At 40.5% G+C, this 18,790-nt stretch overlaps 1 protein-coding gene across 2 annotated transcripts in view; it reads right to left on the reverse strand.

Moving 5' to 3' along the window:
* RPUSD1 (RNA pseudouridine synthase domain containing 1) overlaps nt 1-18,344 on the reverse strand; it is a 30,872-nt gene extending 12,528 nt beyond the window's left edge. Inside the window, exons 1-5 of one of the 2 annotated variants that reach the window (XM_063314930.1) lie at nt 17,689-18,339; nt 16,897-17,020; nt 14,588-14,690; nt 13,711-13,812; nt 11,314-12,555 (exon numbers count right to left, since the gene is read on the reverse strand). In XM_063314930.1, coding sequence (XP_063171000.1) covers nt 12,158-12,555; nt 13,711-13,812; nt 14,588-14,690; nt 16,897-17,020; nt 17,689-17,933 — 972 coding nt within the window. In that variant the 5' untranslated portion in view covers nt 17,934-18,339 and the 3' untranslated portion in view covers nt 11,314-12,157. Of the gene's footprint in view, nt 1-11,313; nt 12,556-13,710; nt 13,813-14,587; nt 14,691-16,896; nt 17,021-17,688 lie in introns of those variants that run through there. The other variant, XM_063314931.1, reaches the window with a different exon arrangement.
* Nucleotides 18,345-18,790: the final 446 nt, after the last annotated feature.

Raw genomic sequence — 18,790 nt, forward strand, 5'->3', positions numbered from 1 at the left:
ATTATTTTCCTGCTTGGTCCACAAGGTGCAAAGATGGAAGACAACACACATTCTGGCTACAGGAAAAGAGAGCCATGATTCACACAATCATTTCACATTAAATTATAAACTACTACAGAACATGCAAAAGGACCTTTCCACTTCAGGTAAAAGATAGTATGGTGTGCCCTAGGGGTCTATCTGCCCAAAAAACATATACTGGTTCTTCTCAGTGGCGTCAGGGGAATAGATTATGAAAGCAGTGTAGTGCTGTTGTGGTACAAGCTCCACCCATGTTGTTTAGGCATCATGACATGCGCGCCCACATGAAAGGCAGTTTGTGGCATGACAGCACACTTCTTTCATTTTGACATTGGTGGATCCTACGGACCCCTCTGGTCCAACTGAGAGAAAGACAGAAGATCATGGCAGTTACAGTTCTTCTTATTTCCTGGGGAGAAAAAAATGGGATTTTCCCTTACATTATGAGTTTTATTTTGGTTGTTTGATAAGCTGCCTGTGTTTATAAATGAATGAATGAAAATCTAAATCTCTAGTCCTGATATACCCAACAATATGCCCCTGGGTAAAATATATTGCTCCCTCCTTCTTCCTTTCAGGAGAGAGAGTGGGAAAAATATTTATGTAGTATATTTTTGCAACAGAAGCATCACCTATTAAAACTATAGGCATTATTCAAAAAAAAAAAAAAAAGCTAAATTTAAATATGTAAGGTTTAAGAAAAAATTCTGAGTCTTTATGAGAAAAAAAAACTAACATAACTCTCCAACCTTGGCATCCTCCAAAATGTAGGCCCTTTACCTCCCAAACCCTGTAGACATCATGGTCAGCACTGGTCATTCTAAAACTCAAAATCCACAGACCTTGAGAATTCCCAAGTCAGGTATGCTTGTCTGTTGTTGTTGTTGTTGTTGTTGTTGTTGTTATTATTATTATTATTGTCTATGACCATAATAAAGATTTGATTTGATGGCTGGCTTAGGACAATTATTTTTTCTTTTATTTATTAACAATTAACAATACAGTGGAATACCTGAAGAAACAAAATGCATACTCTGTGTGTGTGTGCGCGTGTATTTTATAATAATCTATAAATTAGATTATCTATGAATCTGGAACTGGGTAGTCGATTATCATTATGCCTTTGTTGTGCAAAGTAATTAGTTTAAACCAAGTGAAGTAAAAATAATCTTTTGGTGGGTGTGGTTCAATTTTTCCATTAGAGTAATTTTCCAGCATATTTGCCACTATATGGAAATATTCAAATCCTTCCCTGTTTTCCTGAATCTTGCTACTACCGATCAGACTATATGCTGGTCTAAGACCCTAACAAAGAAAACTATCAACTCTATTATTCAACATGTTTGAATAATTTTTAAAAAAGTAGTAAGGATTTAATATAATGGCCTGAGTTGTAATTTGTCCTATTTTAATAAACATTTCTGTCCAAAAAGACGGGGGGAAAAGGACAAAGAATTGTATTAGTTTTCAAGAAATCCAAACAAATAGCTTGGATCCATTCACAGATGGACTTTTCTACAAGGAACACACCAGATTTTAGAAGTCACCTTGAGGAATTTCTGGCATGATGTCCAGTAAAATGGTTTCATCTGCCTGGGCCAACATTTAATCATCATTTCATCAAACTTCATTTAATCAACAAAAACCTGTTTCCAGGTCTTCCTTCTCCAAATGAAGGGGTTTCATCATGAACCACAATTAAAATCCTGCTTCTTTGAGAACCTGAGAAAACATCAAAAGATCCCACCACTGGGGATAACTAGAAGGCAGACAGTTATCCCTATGCTGAGGAACAATGTGTGAATAATATGGCAAAGTCTACTAGGAAGATGCTGATGGTAGGGAGAGTGGAAGGCAAAAGGAAGAGGGGCCGACCAAGGGCAAGATGGATGGATGATATTCTAGAGGTGACGGACTCGTCCCTGGGGGAGCTGGGGGTGTTGACGACCGACAGGAAGCTCTGGCGTGGGCTGGTCCATGAAGTCACGAAGAGTCGGAAGCGACTAAACGAATAAACAACAACAACTACTAGGAAACATAAGGTGTCTCTTCTCCCCAAAGATAGAGGATCTAGCCCCTCTTTTTCCTAGGATCATGCTTAATTCTTATGGGAAATTTCCTGCACAATCTCAGGGAAATACACGTTTGAATGAAAGAGCTGTTCAAGGAAGGGGCAACAAACGGTGATGATTCTGTCACACCCTGTAGGCGTTTGCTGAACTCAGAGGCATTCAGAAAAAGACACAGCTTCTTCCAGAGGTGTATCCAGGTTTCCACCCCCCAGTAAAAAAAGTTTTCTCACCTGGGATCAAGAATCTACTTATCTCTGACTCAACCTCTCAACTCTTCTTACAACAAAAATTCATATATATTCATTGCATTACCTGTCATTCTGAAATAATTTAAATACTTAACAGGGCATTTTCTGGGATGGCAAGGGAAAAGAAAAGCACTGATACAAAAGCAGTGGCAAATGGGCAAAGGACTGAGTGTCCCTCGGTTTCACGTTCTGAGAAAAACAATGCATCCATGTTCTGACCACAATACTGCATAAGAAACATCATAAGCTTTGGTTTATGAAATACTAGAACACTTGAGAATGCCTCAAATACATATGTACAATATAAATACATAGTGCAAGCTGCTCTTGAAAAATATTTCTGCATGTCTCAAAAAATATATTTAAAAGGTCATCTAAAAATACTACCCCAACCTATTCAGGATTGTGCATCTCAGCAGTTTTAAGATTTCACCTATTTTATTATTTTCTGAAGTGCAATTTGCTAACCAAGAAAAATACATCCAAATTATTCAGTTTAATAATGAAGATATTTATAACAAGACCATTTTTTTTCTGGTTTCAGCACAAATTCTACAGCTATTTAGATTAAGTATGGGTTATTTGTGTATCTATTTATTATTTCTATCTTTATGTTGCTTTGGTCTAATTGCCTCTAATCAGCTTACAAGTCCGCAATAGAAGTATCAGCAACAACAAAATAATGCAGTAACCATCAAAATTTACACCAAGGCACTCAGGGTGCCTATTGTGGCCTCATGAGATAGGAATCTGGAAGCTCACTAGTTGGACGACATTCAAGTCACATCATTCCAGTGCTTTCTTGAACAAGTTGAATCTTTATAAAAGGGTCCCTTTTTTTCCTTGGCAACATTCCTATGCCCTTAGCAGCTGCGGAAACTCCCTGCAGGAAGTTTTTCTTTCTAGGGGAATTCAGCCACGGGGAAGGAGGAAGCTCAGTCTTTCATACCTCATATTCTCAACACAGACAAGAAGCAACTTTCTTAGATCCTTGCAGAATCCTTCCCACTGGAGGTGCTGGGAATTGAACCTCCAACACTTTGCATGCAAAGCCCACACTCAGGGCCTGAGTTCTGCCCTTGGACATGGGCATCCAAGAGGAGGGGCAAGGTGGCACAAACAAGGGAACAAGCATCACAACACAAGCTCCACCCCTTTCTTATGTGTGTCATGACACTGCACACTTGTGAGGGGTGGAGCTTGTGTTGCAAGGTTGCAATGTTTGTTCCATCATTCTGATGAAACTGTCAAATGCCACAGACACCTCTGGCTCTGCCTCATTCAGGAGGGGAGAGATGCTTGCAGAGTTTTTGCCTGCCTTGTAAAAGGTACTGTCCAAAACCCTGGCAATGAAAGACTGCACTGAAAAAAGAATAGCTACTAAGTAACCTCATGTGATAGATTAGGGATATAAAGCAATTTAACTAATTTCACAAGAACACAGTGGAATTTATTAGAGCAGGGCAGTGCTTGGATTCAAAGGGAACGTATTTTGAAGCACAACTAGGTGCATGGGTGACACCTGTTAGCAACTCCTTAAACCAAGGGTGCCTTGTTCCAGGATTATATGGTGGCTGCCTAAAAAGCAGCTGCTTTAAAGCGTTGCCAACAGGTGCTCCTGTATAAGCATCCATGCTCCAAAGTACGTTATTTCCCCTTGAATCCCAAACATTTATCATATGAAAACAGTCATTGGTTATTTCTTCTGTTTTCAATCATACAGAAATTCAAACCTGTAGCTAAAAGACAGCAAGTGTTTCTTAGTGATGCACAAAATGTTTTGAAATTTAAATATCTTGTTTTGCGTGCAGTAATGGCATGACCCACCTTGAATGTCAATAGATGCCTTGAACACAAATCAGGAGATTAAAACTAAAAACAGTTTGTTTTGTGCTCAACGCACGACCTTCTGCATTTGCAGAGATCCAGTTCACAACATCTTGCATATCCCTATTGCCTTGTTGCTCATCAATGCTGTTTTGTATAGTATAATTTTAATTACTGCATGCTCTGCATAATTTTGAGTAAAAAGCAAACCAATAAGACACTTCATGAGAGAGCTAAAAGAGAGCAAGTCTTTTCTGACCTTAAGAGTACATTAGTGTAAGAATAACATTTATTCTGCAAATATAATGCAGAAAAGGACTAAAGAAACAAGGATAAAAGCACTATATTAATCAGTATATTAATTAATCCTGCATATTTTCGTCATGGTTAACAAAACCTGGTGATTCTTTTTTTAAAAAATCCTTCGTTTGTAGATGATCCAAGCAAATACAAACATTTCATTTCAGAAGAGGCATTTAAAGACCAGCTTAATCTTTCAAATGATCGTCAGAGGGACTCTTGAGGGAGTCCTCATCAAATAAAGTGAGATAGGAACCTCCTAAGGCAATCATTTCAGTGGTAAGATCCCCCGGGTTTCTTCGTCCTTGTCATTTTTAGAAACTATACCTCTGTAATTTCGAGGTTACGATTACACTAGAAGTAAATTTGTAATTTTATACATTCATGTTTTTAAATGGTTAATTTTCTTGTAAACTGCCCAGAGTTCCCCTTTTCAGGGGGAGATGGGCGGTGATAGAAATTGGAATAATAAACAAACAAACGAGGAGGAGGAGGAGACAAAAGTGCAACTCCCACTCGAGCATGAAGCTATTTTGATGATCTTTGGCCACCGCACCACCTACATGGGGTTTGTTAGGGTAAGAACGGGTGGGGGCTGAATTAACGTATGCTAACTTTCCTCTCTTCAGCAAAGGATCGTTACCTTGTCGTGGTGCTGGAGCTTGAGCACCTCAATGATGCCATGAGCTAAACCGTGAAGGGCCACCCAAGAGAGGTCAGACTAAATGTGATCCCTGGGGGAGGTAATGGCAACCCACCCCAGTATTCTTGCCGTGAAAACTAAATGGATCAGTACAACCAGAGATATGTCGGTATACCATCGGAAGATGAGACCCCCAGGTCGGAAGATGGTCAAAATGCTACTGGGGAGGAACAGAGGATGAGTTCAACTAGCCCCAGACGTGATGACGCAGCTAGCTCAAAGCCAAAAGGACGGCTAGCAGCCGACGGTGCTGGTGGTGAACGGCGAATCCGATGTTCTAAGGATCAACACACCATTGGAACCTGGAATGTCAGATCTATGAGCCAGGGCAAATTGGATGTGGTTATTGGTGAGATGTCAAGATTAAAGATAGACATTTTGGGCGTCAGTGAACTGAAATGGACTGGAATGGGCCACTTCACATCAAATGACCACCAGATCTACTACTGTGGACAAGAGGACCACAGAAGAAATGGAGTAGCCCTCATAATTAATAGTAAAGTGGCTAAAGCAGTGCTTGGATACAATCCAAAAAACAACAGAATGATCTCAATTCGAATTCAGGGCAAGCCATCTAACATCACAGTGATCCAAATATACGCCCCAACCACAGATGCTGAAGAAGCTGAAGTAGAGCAGTTCTATGAGGATCTGCAGCACCTACTGGATGACACGCCTAAAAGAGATGTTATTTTCATCACGGGAGACTGGAATGCTAAGGTGGGCAGTCAAATGACACCTCGAATTACAGGTAAGCATGGCCTGGGAGAACAAAACAAAGCAGGACATAGGCTGATAGAATTTTGCCAAGACAACTCACTCTGCATAACAAACACTCTCTTCCAACAACCTAAGAGACAGCTTTATACATGGACTTCACCAGATGGACAACACCGAAATCAGATTGACTACATCCTTTGCAGCCAAAGGTGGCGGACATCTGTACAGTCGGTAAAAACAAGACCTGGAGCTGACTGTAGTTCCGATCACGAACTTCTTCTTGCACAATTTAGGATCAGACTAAAGAGATTAGGGAAGACCCACAGATCAGCTAGATATGAGCTCACTAATATTCCTAAGGAATATGCAGTGGAGGTGAAGAATACATTTAAGGGACTGGACTTAGTAGATAGGGTCCCGGAAGAACTCTGGACAGAAGTTCGCAACACTGTTCAGGAGGTGGCAACAAAATACATCCCAAAGAAAGAGAAAACCAAGAAGGCAAAATGGCTGTCTGCTGAGACACTAGAAGTAGCCCAAGAAAGAAGGAAAGCAAAAGGCAAGTGATAGGGGGAGATATGCCCAATTAAATGCAAAATTCCAGAGGTTAGCCAAAAGAGATAAGGAATTATTTTTAAACAAGCAATGCACGGAAGTGGAAGAAGACAATAGAATAGGAAGGACAAGAGACCTCTTCCAGAAAATTAGAAACATTGGAGGTAAATTCCAGGCAAAAATGGGTATGATCAAAAACAAAGATGGCAAGGACCTAACAGAAGAAGAAGAGATCAAGAAAAGGTGGCAAGAATATACAGAAAACCTGTATAGGAAGGATAACAATATCGGGGATAGCTTTGACCTAACAGTGTGGTCAGTGAGCTAGAGCCAGACATCCTGAAGAGTGAGGTTGAATGGGCCTTAGGAAGCATTGCTAATAACAAGGCAGCAGGAGACGACGGCATCCCAGCTGAACTGTTCAAAATCTTGCAAGATGATGCTGTCAAGGTAATGCATGCTATATGCCAGCAAATTTGGAAAACACAAGAATGGCCATCAGATTGGAAAAAATCAACTTATATCCCCATACCAAAAAAGGGAAACACTAAAGAATGTTCAAACTATCGAACAGTGGCGCTCATTTCACATGCCAGTAAGGTAATGCTCAAGATCCTGCAAGGTAGACTTCAGCAGTTCATGGAGCGAGAATTGCCAGATGTACAAGCTGGGTTTAGAAAAGGCAGAGGAACTAGAGACCAAATTGCCAATATCCGCTGGATAATGGAAAAAGCCAGGGAGTTTCAGAAAAACATCTATTTCTGTTTTATTGACTATTCTAAAGCCTTTGACTGTGTGGACCATAACAAATTGTGGCAAGTTCTTAGTGGTATGGGGATACCAAGTCATCTTCTCTGCCTCCTGAAGAATCTGTATAACGACCAGGTAGCGACAGTAAGAACAGACCACGGAACAACGGACTGGTTTAAGATTGGGAAAGGAGTACAGCAGGGCTGTATACTCTCACCCTACCTATTCAACTTGTATGCAGAACACATCATGCAACATGCTGGGCTTGAGGTATCCAAGGCTGGAGTTAAAATCGCTGGAAGAAATATTAACAATCTCAGATATGCAGATGATACCACTTGGATGGCTGAAAGCGAAGAGGAACTGAGGAGCCTTATGATGGTAAAAGAAGAAAGTGCAAAAGCTGTCTTGCAGCTAAACCTCAAAAAAACCAAGATTATGGCAACCAGCTTGATTGATAACTGGCAAATAGAGGGAGAAAATGTAGAAGCAGTGAAACACTTTGTATTCCTAGGTGCAAAGATTACTGCAGATGCTGACTGCAGTCAGGAAATCAGAAGATGCTTAATCCTTGGGAGAAGAGCAATGACAAATCTCGATAAAATAGTTAAGAGCAGAGACATCACACTGACAACAAAGGCCCGCATAGTTAAAGCAATGGTGTTCCCCGTAGTAACATATGGCTGCGAGAGCTGGACCATAAGGAAGGCTGAGCGAAGGAAGATAGATGCTTTTGAACTGTGGTGTTGGAGGAAAATTCTGAGAGTGCCTTGGACTGCAAGAAGATCAAACCAGTCCATCCTCCAGGAAATAAAGCCAGACTGCTCACTTGAGGGAGTGATATTAAAGGCAAAACTGAAATACTTTGGCCACATAATGAGAAGACAGGACAGCCTGGAGAAGATGCTGATGCTAGGGAGAGTGGAAGGCAAAAGGAAGAGGAGCCGACCAAGGGCAAGGTGGACGGATGATATTCTAGAGGTGACGGACTCGTCCCTGGGGGAGCTGGGGGTGTTGACGACCGACAGGAAGCTCTGGCGTGGGCTGGTCCATGAAGTCATGAAGAGTCGGAAGTGACTAAACAAATAAACAACAACTTTCCTCTAGGAAAAGAAGAAAAATGTGATTATGGACACTAAATTACAAATTTTAAAAATTTTAAAATTGTAACAGGCAAATAATAAATTCATAACGCATCTTAGTAATTTGTACTGCTGTCAGTTTTACTTTCTTTTTATTCGGCCTTTACATTTTTATAAATTTATTTTATTAAGCTGCATTTTACAAGCCAGTCAGAGAGCTTTGGCTAGAGGTTAAGAAATGTAACACTCTTAAATCAAAGCTTGCATAGAAGTAGTTAATTTGCTTGGTGAACTTAGTAATCAATTTTATATTTTAATTGGCTCAATGTGGGTTTTTTTTTAATTTTATCAACTGCAGTTTAAAATGAAACTGCTTTCATTTATTGTATGAGTTGGCTTGTCAGGTTATATCCTAAATGACTGCTTATAAATCTTTTAAAAAATCTTTTTAACAAATCAATTAAACAATTAAATATAATGATCTTAACTGATTTTTTAAAAAAGATTTATAAGCAGTCTTTTAGGATAATACACATATAAACACACACACTCCAACCAGTCAATTGGATTATTAACACTCAAAATGTGAGGTTTTATGTAATGTGATTTCATAAGACTGAAGCACATCTTTTTATGTTAACTTGTTTACTCTTCTCTTCTTTGGTTCATGTTCCACTCTGCTTTCCTATTTTATATTAAGTGACAAATCAATGTTACAGCGTGCTGTGAAGACACCACAAAGGCAGCCAGGCACAAGAGAGAGGGTCAGGCTTAGAATTTCACATATCCTGCCATTATGTGCAAGCTGTGTCTTCAACATCTTGCACCCACTTTTTAAAAAATAAAGTAATTATTTAATCGTGGGTAAACCATGCGCATTTAAGGACTGCAGCCACAAGTGGGACTATTTGCAATCCTCTAGCAATAAGAGCCATTTAGTGTACCAATTTCAAAGACTGAAATTTAGAACGATGGGAAAGCGGAATCTAAACACAATGTGATTTGTACAAAATTCTACTTGAATTGTGAATATTAACAATATGCATTACACTTTGCTACTAGACTTTTAAAATGTTGGCAAAGATTTAGGCAGTTTCAGAAGATCATTGGTATGATGTGGGCAGGAAAGACACATGTAGAAGCAAGGAGATAAAACCTGCATTCTATGTGGAAGCCCTTCGTATAATCTCTGGAATCTACCACAAGGCACATTTTCAAACCTCTCACAAAAATCAAGTAACTTCTCCTTTATTTAAAGGAAACTTAAGGGAAAGGAATCCTGTCATTTATGAACCAAAAGTAGAAGTATATGCCTTATCACTGCTCTATCAGATTTCAGGCAATAATCAAATATTAATTATGATACCAAAATCATAAGCTACACCTAATAGAAGGGAAGATGGAGGACTATCATACCACCTGTTTGGTATGCAATGACTTAAGGCCATTTGAATATTTTATTCATTTGGAAAATGCACCAAGAACATTATTTAAAAACAAAAATATTGTGGTGTGAATAATTCAGACATCCTAAAAATATATTATTTACTACAACATTCTGCAACAGATCTTTGTGTATCATTAATAAAAGGTGGGATGGGACTACCACTGGGGACATGGCAGTGCGAACAGCTGTGCCATGGCAATTTTTTGGGGCTCAGGCAGGTTTTTCCTGAAGCCCAGGAGCGTTTTTCTGGAGAAAGGAAAACTCTCAGAATCACCCCATCTGTCCTTCAGACTTCTGCTTGCAGCCAGAAGATTGCAAACAGCGTTCGCGTACAACTGGTAAGAGCAGCCAGGAGGCTGGGGTGTCACCATTTCCAAGCTGTGCTGTAGCCTTAAAGGGACATTAAAACCAGCTGCCCCATTTCTAAATCACACAATTTATTTTTCCTTTAAGTATGTGTACCCTAAGAGAGGCTTTCTACAGCAAGGAGAAACTGGTTCTCTTGGGGCTTATCATTATTTTTGTGATTAATTTTTTTAAAATTCTTTTTAAGTTTTAAGTTTTCGTTTGCTTTCCATCCAAATACTAAGGAGGGTTGAGAGTACGTAATCATCTCGGTTATTATTTTTGTATTAAATTTAAAGATATTAGCATTTCCCTACACGTTGAATCTGCTATTTTGAACTTTCAGCTTTCTGTTCCTATTTTCCCTTACTCTCACTTCTATAAATACATTCTGGAATTTTTCTATTATCTTCCACTTTTGCTGGTTAAGTACCTAGGGGGCGCCATAATCTACTGCGTAAGACATGGAGGATTTCAATCAGACTTTTTCTGACTTCCATTGAAACTTTAAACAGATGCTTTCTGATTCCTGTCAAGCTTTTATACAAGGCATTAAGAAAATTGTGGAAAATATGAGGTCTAAAATGTGTCATCCGGTTGGGGATGCCATGGATGAAATTGAAGAATTTGACAATGATAGAAATGTTTCTTCTAACAGAGAGGTCAAGGCTTCTGTTGAAATGCTGAATGAAGATTGGATAGTCAAGTTGAAGAAATTTAAGGGAGATCAAGTTGCAAGTTTATTTTGAAGTGGGGTAAGGGTTTAAGAATATTTATCTGGATTGTTTTTAGGGTCTGGTTGATTTCATTTATCTTTAATGGTTTGGATTAAGATTATTAAGGTATATAAAAAAAGAAATAATATTGTTTGGTTTTGGGTTTAATATAATTAAGATTATTATAATTATTGTATTATTAATTACAATGGCAGACAATTTATATATATTTTTAGTTTAATCTTTATTATAGTAGACAGGAATGTATAGATTAGTAATAGGAAGGAAATAAATAAATGTTATCCTTGGGAGGGGAGTTGATTAGGAGGTTTATATATTTTTTTCTTTTAATATAAGAGGCAACTGTATTTAGTAATTTTTATAATATGCCAATGGAATGATTTATAGAAGTAATCTGATTTTGAGTAAGTAGTACTTACTTAAGAGTAAGGGATTGATTGTAGAAGATGGTTGTATATCCTTACTGTTAAAAGTCGGAAGTCATGTCTTTTTGTAAACTTTTAAAAAAAAATTCTCTTGTGTTTCTACACTTAGTTTTTTTTTCTTTGTAGCTCCTTGTTTTTCTGTAGTTTCTATCTTTGTCTGAAATCTAATAAAATTCTTATTAAAAATAAATAAAAGGTGGGATGTTTTTCTCAAACATCCCTGAGAGTTAAAACTTTGAGTTTGATTTAAATTAGCAAGCTAATAGTTTAAAAGTCAAATGAGTGCTTTGATGACAAAAAAGCGGAAGCCAGCCAGCCAGCTTTGCACATCCAACTATCAAAAGGCCTTTATATCCTTCAGGGGCGTTTACAGGGTGTTTGTATGTAGAAGATGGCAACCACAACCATACAATCGAAGCCTTGCCCCTTTTTCACATACGTTGCAGATGTGACACACATAAAAAGGGAGCAGGGCTTCAATCATAAAGCCACGGATGCCATCTTGAGTTTTTTTTAGCCCTCTGTCAACACCCCAGTACCTCCCAAACAGGAATAAAACCACCAGTAATTAGTAGTCACACATCCTCCAAGGTTAGCCTGAGCAAGACCCCATCAGACCCCATTTTTCTGTCATTTCTTTTTGAAGTCAGCCCAATTACATCAATTCAGCCCTTTTGCACTCACAATAGAATCACCAATCCTGCCTGGCTGCCCTCTGTACTGACTTCTGACCCCAAACAACTAAAACGGCAGTGCAAGCACAACTTTGAGAATGACAACCTAGGACTGCAGAGCTTCCCATTCCTGGGGAATTTTGCAACTAAAACAGAAAGGTGCCCTCATTTGGTCAGGGGATTGAGGTTGTTCGCAAGCCACAGGGTAAACGGAGATGGCTTTGATTTCAATTGCAAATGGCTGAGCCATCTCATTCCAACACCCATTCAGACAACCACTGCTTGCAGTGGGTTTGTTGTTCCTCCATCTCTTGGGTCTTGGTTTCATGTATGATCTCAGGACTTGGTACAGCAGATGGATCTTCCTGCTTTTCTTCCTCCTCTGCCCAGATGCCCTTGTCTTTCAATTCCTGGATCAGCTCATCCAAGTGGTGTGTAACACACTGAGGGACCCAACTGCTGTCGAAGGAGGGAACGAAGGGATCTGGAGCACTCACTTCAATTAGCTCCTTGCTGGTTGGAATGCACAAATAGTACGCATGCAGCATCATCCGATAGGGAGCACTGTCCTTCTTAAAGCTGTATGTAAAGTCCCCAACAATTGGGTGCCCAATAGCACTGCAATGGACTCGGAGCTGATGGGTTCTTCCTAAGAAAGAGGATGTACAAGGAAATCAAGTTTCCAAACACGGAAACTTAGGCTCTTTGTGCAAGATTGTTTCCCGTTTTCCAGTGATGACCTTGTGCAATGACGTGCATGTTCATTAAGAGTACAGGAAGTTGCCTATGGCCATTTACCAACCTGTGACTTAACACCATCTTCTGGAGTCATTCAGCCATTGCTGAGGTAATATAAAGCAATCCTCATTACTGTTATTTTGCCAGAATGGCTGGATGATGCTAGAAGCCACTAGAAGTCACTTGTGGAGAAATAGCCTAAAACAGCTTTTTCCAAACATCGGGCAGTCTTTGGTTGTTGGGTGGTATGACAAACACCACACTCCCAAAAGTAACGCCATGACAAAAAAAATCTGATCAATTTTATTTACATTGAATGTTTAATTAAAATCCAATATATTTTACGGCAGGCACCACCACATAATCAAAGCTGTCATCTTGACTTTTTGGACACTTCTGCAGACCCTCCCCATTTTATAATGAAGAATGCATTTAGTTAATTATTACAACTATCTTTAATAAGGAAACATTACCATTGCAATTGGGTAAGAACTTTTGGAGTTCCCTGGTGTGCCTCCGGAGTCTCAGGCTCTACCCCTCTGCCTTCTACAGAGCAATGCTAGGAGTCCCTATTGACTAAGGTGCCACCTCTAGAAAGTCAGATATATCCGAGAGCCTTGGATCTCTGCGCTCAAGGTTGATGCTGTACCATTGAGCAACCACTGAGAGTAGAAAACTGGCCTCAGTCCTAACTTTCATACTGCCATGTCCTGGAACAAAGCAAGTAAGTAAAGTTGTTTTTACTTGTTCAGTGTGTACATACTCTACTGTCATCTGACCAATAGAGGCTTGACTAATATGTATATGTCACAGAACTATTATTATTATTATTATTTATTTATTTATTTATTTAAATGTATTGGCCGCCCAACTCCAGTGGACTCTGGGCAGTGTACAAAACTGGGAAAAACATAAAAACTGCTAAAGCGTAAAATCAGACATCCCAGATTAAAATGATCCAATGTAACAACAAAAGCAACCCAGAAGGAGGGTTGGAAACAGTGACACCTCTTCTGCTTGGTGGGGAAAGACTTTTGTGCTAGTTCTGGGGGAGAGAAGTCTGTACCTGTAAGAGGCTGCAAAAGCACTTTTGTTGCTGGCTCTCCGCTGTACAACCCCTGCTCAAGGACTGTGAGTTCTGACTGGCAAGGTTTCGGGTTTTTGCAACCTGTTAAGAATTAAACATTGTTTTTATTAACATTAGTTCAGCACTTTCAAAAACTTTAGCATATAGTCCACCAAGGTGCATTTCACTAATATGCTCTTGGATTCTATGGTGCACACAAAGTCTGTCTTCTAGGAAGAGGAGGGCATTTTTCTAGGATTATGTATTCAACCAGCCAAGAAATTAGGGTAATCACCTGTAGTCCTCATAAGTAGACAAACTATTTAACCATGTTTTTTTTTTCTTTTTAAACAATTCTGTTTAAAACAATTTTCTGAATACATAAACTATCATTAAGAATTGGTTGAAAACCAAGATGTCTTAAACTTGGCTCACAAACCATTGTTTGATGCACTGACATTTGCCTTAAGTGATGTACAAAGCAGATTAAAGCACAAAGGAATACAAGGAAAGAAAAATCATTAAGGATAGATTATTGTTTAAAAGGCAGGAGCTGCCTGCTCCTGAATCAAGCTACGCAGTCATCTGGACTAGACTGTAATTCCCGGTAGAAGCACTTCAGAGTTCCGCAGGGCATCTTTTCCAGTTCTGCCTAGAGGACCGGACTGTGAATTTTCTGCAACCAAAACAGGCACAAAGTAATGAAACGTATAGGGCAGAGTGAAAATAATTAAAAGAGGGGAAAAAATCTGCTAGTAGACCTAGCTATCCTAGAAGCAAAAGCGTTTGGCTGGATTCCTTGATTGTTCGATATGCAATAAACCACAATTTTTGAAAACAGAGAAGCAAAGGGACTCAATGCGTCATGGCAGCCTACCATCAGTCCCTTCGATGCACATCATGTGAGTCAGTCCCTCAGTTGTATTCTTCCCAATGGCAAAGCAGATTGTCCTCTTTGCCTCCTGGATGTGGCCTCTCACCTGTCCAAACAGAACACATTTTACAGGAGTGACTTGCAGTGTGTGTTAGATTTATATCCTGCTTTTCCTCCAAGTACTCAAAGGCAGTATTCATCATCTTCTCATTTTTCCCTCAACAACAACCATGTGGTGTAGGTTAGGCTAGGAGAGTGGAAGTAGCCCAGAATTTGTAGATGATCTGGATCTCCCCCTCCTATTCTAGCACCTTCACCATTACCCCACTCTGGATATATGCAATCTCATCACTGCTATTAAGAAAAAATACAAGGTAATACAAAATCACATCTGCAGAAACGAGAAATCAGTATAATGTGTGTATGTCTACACAACTAGAGAATCTGAAATTCATTCATTCATTCGTTCATTTTGTATAGCCGCCCATCTCACATTTGTGACACTGGGCATCTTACAATTAAAACATAAACGGTACCAAAACAAAAAACAAAAACAAAAAATAAAGCAACCATACAAACAAAACAAATGTTAAAAACGATTAAAAGAGTTAAAAACCATATAGTGCAGTCACTGGGAGAGCAGTCATTCAAGAACAATACAGCCATTTCATTTCATGGGCGCCACCCCACTCTCTGATCCCCAGGCCAGATGGGGCAGCTCTTCAGGCCCTTCCGGAAGACCATCAAGGTCGGGGCCAACCTGACCATGGGGGGAATGATGTTCCATGGGGTAGGTGCAGCAGCAGAAAAGGCCCTCCTCCTGGGTCCCATCAGATGACAATCTCTAGTGGGCGGAACCTGAGACAAGCCTTGTCTGCCAGACCTGATGGGACAGGTAAATGTCACTGGGAGAGGCATAACCCGACCCCGTGCCATGCAGGGATTTAAAGGTCAAAACCAGCACCTTGAATTGGACCGGGAAGCAAATTGGTAATCAATGCAGCTCTTGGAGCAGAGGTGTAATGCACACAGATCTAGGTGTGCATATAACTGCCCACACTGCTGCATTTTGCACCAATTGAAGCTTCTGAATGACCAGCTCCATGCAGAGAGCTTGACAGTAATCCATACAGGAGATGACCAAGGCATGAGGGACTGAGCATAGAGTCTCCTGATCCAGGAATGGGCACATCTCGCGCACAACTCAAAGCTGTGCAAAGGCCCTCCTCGCCACAACTGCCACCTGCTCTTTGAGCAGGAGTCGTGAGTCCAGAAGGACCCCAGATTGCACATCCGGTCTGTCTTGGGAAATGCAACCCCATCCAGAACCAAAGATAGTAAATTCCCAAATCCAGGTGGTCCCAGAACCCAAAGTCACTCAGTGGTGCCAGAGCTGAGCTGAAGCATTGTTCCCCATCTAAACCCGCACAGACTCCAGACACCGAGACAAGACATTGGCAGCATCACTTGCTTCACCAGGGGCGGAGATATATAGCTGGGTATCATATCGCATGGCTGACCTCACCCAGAGGCTTCATGTAGATGCTAAACAGGAATGGAGAAGGTACTGAACCCAGCACCACCCCACAATCAACGCTGACTGAAACTGGCCACTGAGGAAGGAAGAGAACCAGCTCCATGCAGTGCCGCCACTCCCATCCCCCACAGCCAGCCCAGAAGGATACCATCGCTGGTGGTACTGAAGGCTGCTGAGAGGTCAAGAAGAGCAAGGATAGATGCACCACTTCTATCCCACTCTCGCCAGAGGTCATCCAAAAGCATGACCAATGCTGTCCCAGTCCCATGCCCGGCCTGAAACATGACTGAAGGGGGTCCAGATAATCCGTTCAGCCAGGATTCTCTGAAACTGTTCGGCAACCACCTTCTCAACAATCTTCCCTAAAAAGGGAAGATTGGATACTGGATGTCCAGAATGGTTGAGTCCCATGATGGCTTCTGGAGGAGAGGGTGGACCAAGGACACTTTTAAAGGGCGCCGGCACTACCCACTCTCAGAGAAGGATTTGCCACTGCTGAAACCCAGCCACATATCACCTCCCCGGAAGCTTCTGCCAACCAGGAAGGGCATAGAGTTTAGCCTCCTTACATCAAGACCTCCCTTATCATAGGAGCAATTTTTCCTTATCACCTGAACAGACTGCTGCTCAGCAAGGCCTGTCCCCTTCATTCAAAACTTAAGCATTCAGAAAGGTTTCCATCCACATTTCTACAACCCAGAAAACACCTTGGTCTGCTTGCCACACAGAACTGATCACCATCTTTAATATAACAGAAAGGACAGGAGTAGTTTACCAATGCAAGGTAGGCCTTGGCGACTGTCCGGTTCTTGAAACACTTGTATACCCTGCCAGCCGCCTCTCTGTTCAGTGCCACGCAAAGGGCCCCGCTGGTGGAGAAATCCAGCTGGTGGCAAAACCTACAAATTCAAAAAATACCCAAGAGGTATATTCATACGTAAACCCAGTTAACAGTATCTGTAGACCCCTGCTCATTGTATTTTGGAAGTTAAGCGTGGCCTGGCCGAGACCCAAAAGATTGTCCATTTCTGGTTCACAGCCAAGGTATTTGAAGGACTGCACCTCTTAGTGGGATTACAGCAGTGGCTTTTCGGTAGTGGCCCCATATTGCTGCCTCCCCCTCCTTCAGAAGCAAATAGCAACTTACCTGAAATTGTGGTAAAAAATTAAAACATAACCAAATCCAATCAGGAGAGGGCAAAACTAGTAGCATCAGAAAAATACAAAGCGGACAACGTAGCAACAGTTGGAGCACTGCCCCCAAAGGTCATTTAAAACAAATGGTATGTTTTGAGAAGCCAGCATTACAACCCTCAGCAGGAGCATCAAACAACTACAGAGAAGGCCCTGCTCCTGCTGAACTCAAGGACTGCTCCACACAGGAAGTCCTTCAAGTAAAGGACAAGTAAAGGAAGTAAAGGCAACATTCCCAAATGAGGCCACAATTGAACCAAGCATCAGTGCTGGACTAGTTGCCCTCTCTTAGCAGAGGTGAGTAAGGATGGGACTTGAGGTCTCTTCATGATCGGGACCAACCACCCTGCCTCTCGGAGACCTAACCACTTACCGGAAGCCATAGTAAGTGCCTGGATCAGCAAGTTCTGGAAATCGGTATTTCAACTGACTCTGCAGAGTCAGCTTTTCATACCACATCTTGCTGTCGATGCGGACATCCCAGTGCTTGTTGACCACAATGAAGTCCGCACTTTGGTACAAGATCGACAGGTTGTCAATACTCACAGGCTCCATAGCGGCAAACCCTTTGGAGAGCAAGAAAGGAGGCTCTGAGCTTCCACACCTGTTATACTCCATTTCGGGAGAGGTTTGACAAATAGAATTAACACCATTAAAGGAATATAATGTCCTCTAACCCAGAGATTTTTCTGGCTATCCCAGAAATGTTTGGGACACCAGTTAAGGTTTTCCAGTGGGAATGGGAAATCACTCTACACATGTCTCTTGACTCAGTAAAGGAGCAGCAAAGCGCAACACCAAAGTTATATGAATGGCTACTGAAGCTCAGTGACAGAGAAAGTTCTTGCACCAACAAAGTTAAAAACTGTATAAATAAATGTGAATTTGGATGTACAGTAATAGTTATGCAACAATGGGAATTTCAATGGAAGAAGACTACACTTATGCCAAATATCATACTTAGAGAAAACTGGTGTAAGTTATTTTATTGCTGGTATGTTACCCCAGTCCTGATCTCTAAAATGAGTAATTCATTTTCTAAAAACTGTTGGAAATATAATGATCAAGTCAGAATCATTCTTTCATGTCTTGTGGCAATGCTGTAAAGCTCAACAATTCTAGAAAATAATTTATATCAGAATGAAACTAAATTTAAATGTTGAATTTTCTTTTCAACCTGATATATTCTTACCCTACTCCTAAACTATATATTTCCACAAAGTATTAACAGCTGCGAGGAAACCTTATCCTTTTTACTGGGAACTCATTTGATCCCTCGTACAGAAGAATGAGTTGCAGAAGTATGCTCTGATGTCTAAAATAACTCCATATCTTAAAAGTAAATTTGACATAGAATTTAATTCAGTTTGCAAGTCATTTCTACATTACGATTTTATACCTGAATTTGTATTACATCCAACATTTGGGTTTCTCCTTACTTTCTCAGTCTTAATATTTCAATTTTAATTAGAATA

This window comes from Candoia aspera, chromosome 14 (genome assembly GCF_035149785.1).
Source record: "Candoia aspera isolate rCanAsp1 chromosome 14, rCanAsp1.hap2, whole genome shotgun sequence".
Lineage (NCBI taxonomy): Eukaryota > Metazoa > Chordata > Lepidosauria > Squamata > Boidae > Candoia > Candoia aspera.